The sequence below is a fragment of the Macrobrachium nipponense genome, chromosome 4 (assembly GCF_015104395.2).
Source record: "Macrobrachium nipponense isolate FS-2020 chromosome 4, ASM1510439v2, whole genome shotgun sequence".
NCBI lineage: Eukaryota > Metazoa > Arthropoda > Malacostraca > Decapoda > Palaemonidae > Macrobrachium > Macrobrachium nipponense.
The window spans coordinates 24327785-24330481 of NC_061100.1; the positions used below are offsets into that span (position 1 = coordinate 24327785).

Here is a 2697-nt window from a genome sequence, read left to right on the forward strand (position 1 = left end):
CCAGCTCAATTGAAGCTCTAATAGTGTCCCTGCAGTTACTAAAAAACGAGTATGGTCGGTTTTGATAAAGGTAATTAGACTTATTATAGCTTCGTGATAACGTTTCATTCTTTAGTTTGCAACGTCAGTTGTGAGGGAAACAGGGAAAACTAATGTAAACACTGGCCAACCAAACGATCAATGCCCTTTATTATATCTTAGTCTCAACAGGTACTTAAGATTATGTGTCTGAAATATCAACAGAACTCATGGATAGGTAAATGAAAAACGTATTCTTTTTTCATATTTAATTGTCGGAAAAAACATATTTACTCATTTCATACAGAATCTCTTTCTCACTCTCTCTTTCTCACACACACACTCTCTCTTCATAAATATGCCTTTTTGATATGTTAGGTATTACGAGTCCAATACCTGTCATTTATATCGTACTTCACAACAGGAATATACAATGATGATTTGTGACGCCGATACACAAATAATCGAACGAAAAAACTGTATACATATTGATAAGGAACCATTTGAAATCCGTTAATCGCCCCCCACCCCCGGCCCAAATTCCCATTAATAGACGTGAGGAGAATCAAGCGGCATAGTTTGTAAAGCGAAGATCCGTTGAATCCTTCTTTACCAATTTTGTGGAGCGTCGTAGAGCAATTAAGAGAAGGCCCCTGGGAATGTCTGATCGGGCCTCTCGGTGCAGAAGTACTGCCTGGTGATGGGGTCTTGGTTCCAGAACTTGCAGGGACCGCCGAAGGCGTTCGTGAAGGGGCTGCCGCCTCCGACTGTAAGGCAAAAGAAAACGGGATTAAATAGTATTCGAAAACGGGAATTAGCATTCAGCTCTTCTTCTGGAGACTTCGCTTGTAACACTTTAACAGAACTGATGGATTTTGTATCTTTTATATTTTTCACCACTAAGGAGACATCATAACGACACTATACTTACATCCAGCACCTCCGAATCCAGGCTGCCCGAATCCAGCACCGCCGAATCCAGGCTGGCCGAATCCACCGCCGAATCCAGGCTGGCCGAATCCGCCGCCTAATTGAGGATAGGCGACTGCGACCGTTAGGACGAGTGCCAATGCCAACAGGGAAGTTGCGCGGAACTGTGGAATGGTTGAAACGCCTTTAGAAAAGTGGTATGCAGTGGACGAAGAGTTGTATATCACATAGAATGTTTCTGCTATTAAATACGTCGAATAAGAAAATACATAGATTTATCTATTCTGAGTGTTGTTTGAAAATAGCATATGTATGTACATATATACTATATACAAATATATATATATATATATATATATATATATATATATATATATTATGTATATGATGTATATGTATATATATATATATATATATATATATATATATATATATATATATATATATATATATATATACAGTACTTCTTTGCATGAATAAACCTAAATATGAAAGCATATTATGATTAACCTGTATCAAGACATATCTACATCTACATGCATGCGTGCTTGCATGAATCAAAAGTCAAAGAAATTCACAAAACATTGCAGTCCATTATCAAGCAACGAGCGCATCAATAAGCGCAACACGTAAGTAGCCCTCACCATTTCTGCTTTGATTGTCAGACGGAAAAGAAGTAAGCTACCGAGTGTGTTCCGCCTCCTATAAATACTGCGAGATTCTTGCCAGAGGTCACCATCTCGGGGAATGGAAGACAGAAAAACTCGTTCTTCCACTCCCCTTGGTGTGACGGAATTTCCTGTCAGTTCGCACTGCCCCGGACAAGTCTTAACTCTTCTGTCTTCCTTCCGAGTCGTATTCCAGGAACCTTCGGGGCTTCCAGAGGCAGCTGGAACGAGAGAAAGAAAGAGAGAGATTGGCACACTAAGACGTCCCTTTTGATGACGACGTCATTACGCATTCTACTCAAACTACAAACTCAGAGACGGGAATCCCAGGTAAGGATACAGACGACGAGACCTGGAAGGAGGGGGAGACCTACATGTTGCCCACCGAAGGTCAAGACCTTTGAAGCTTCTACTACACGTATTTACCTGGTGAACTGATTTCTTATGCTGGGCACCGCCGTCGTCATGTTGTGTATTGATGACGCACGTCTGATCAATTTCCTTTTTTTTCTCGTTTTTTTTTCTCTCTTTCTGTTCATTATGATTGTGTCGAGTGGGAAAAATTTAAGGGTATTCCCAATAGAAATCTGAGTTAGTATGCACGTGTAGAATTTTAAATATGTTTGCAAATTCATGTTTATGGACAACTGTATGCTATAAATATTCATTGTTTAACTGTCAACATACTTAGAGGCATTGAAACTTATAAAATTCATACAAATAAAGAATTTTGGCAATATATATATATATATATATATATATATATATATATTATATATATATCTATATATATATATATATATATATATATATTTATTCGAGCTACAAATGTCCTTCAATATCTAATTCGCTCTGCCTCGGAATTGATATGTTTTCATATATGTGACGTTATCAAGTTGGCCGACTTGATAACGTCACTGTCCGTCCTGATTTCGTTCCCGTCCACTGGGCGGTGGTTCGATCCCATGAGGGGACGAAATTATTATCAACTAAAGTTCCACTTCGGTACATATATGAAAATATGTCAATTCCGGGGTAGAGCGAATTAGATATTAAAGGACATTAGTGGCTCGAATGATAT

At 38.5% G+C, this 2697-nt stretch overlaps 1 protein-coding gene across 1 annotated transcript; it reads right to left on the bottom strand.

Annotated features, from left to right (window-relative positions):
* Nucleotides 1-272: 272 nt before the first annotated feature.
* Nucleotides 273-1730, bottom strand: LOC135210790 (keratin, type II cytoskeletal 2 epidermal-like). Its single transcript, XM_064243653.1, has 3 exons — nucleotides 1593-1730; nucleotides 950-1112; nucleotides 273-785 (listed from the first exon to the last, which is right to left on the bottom strand). Exons 1-3 carry the CDS (start codon nucleotides 1593-1595, stop codon nucleotides 658-660), a joined length of 294 nt encoding a protein of 97 aa, XP_064099723.1. The 5' UTR covers nucleotides 1596-1730; the 3' UTR covers nucleotides 273-657.
* Between the last annotated feature and the right edge of the window lie 967 nt (nucleotides 1731-2697).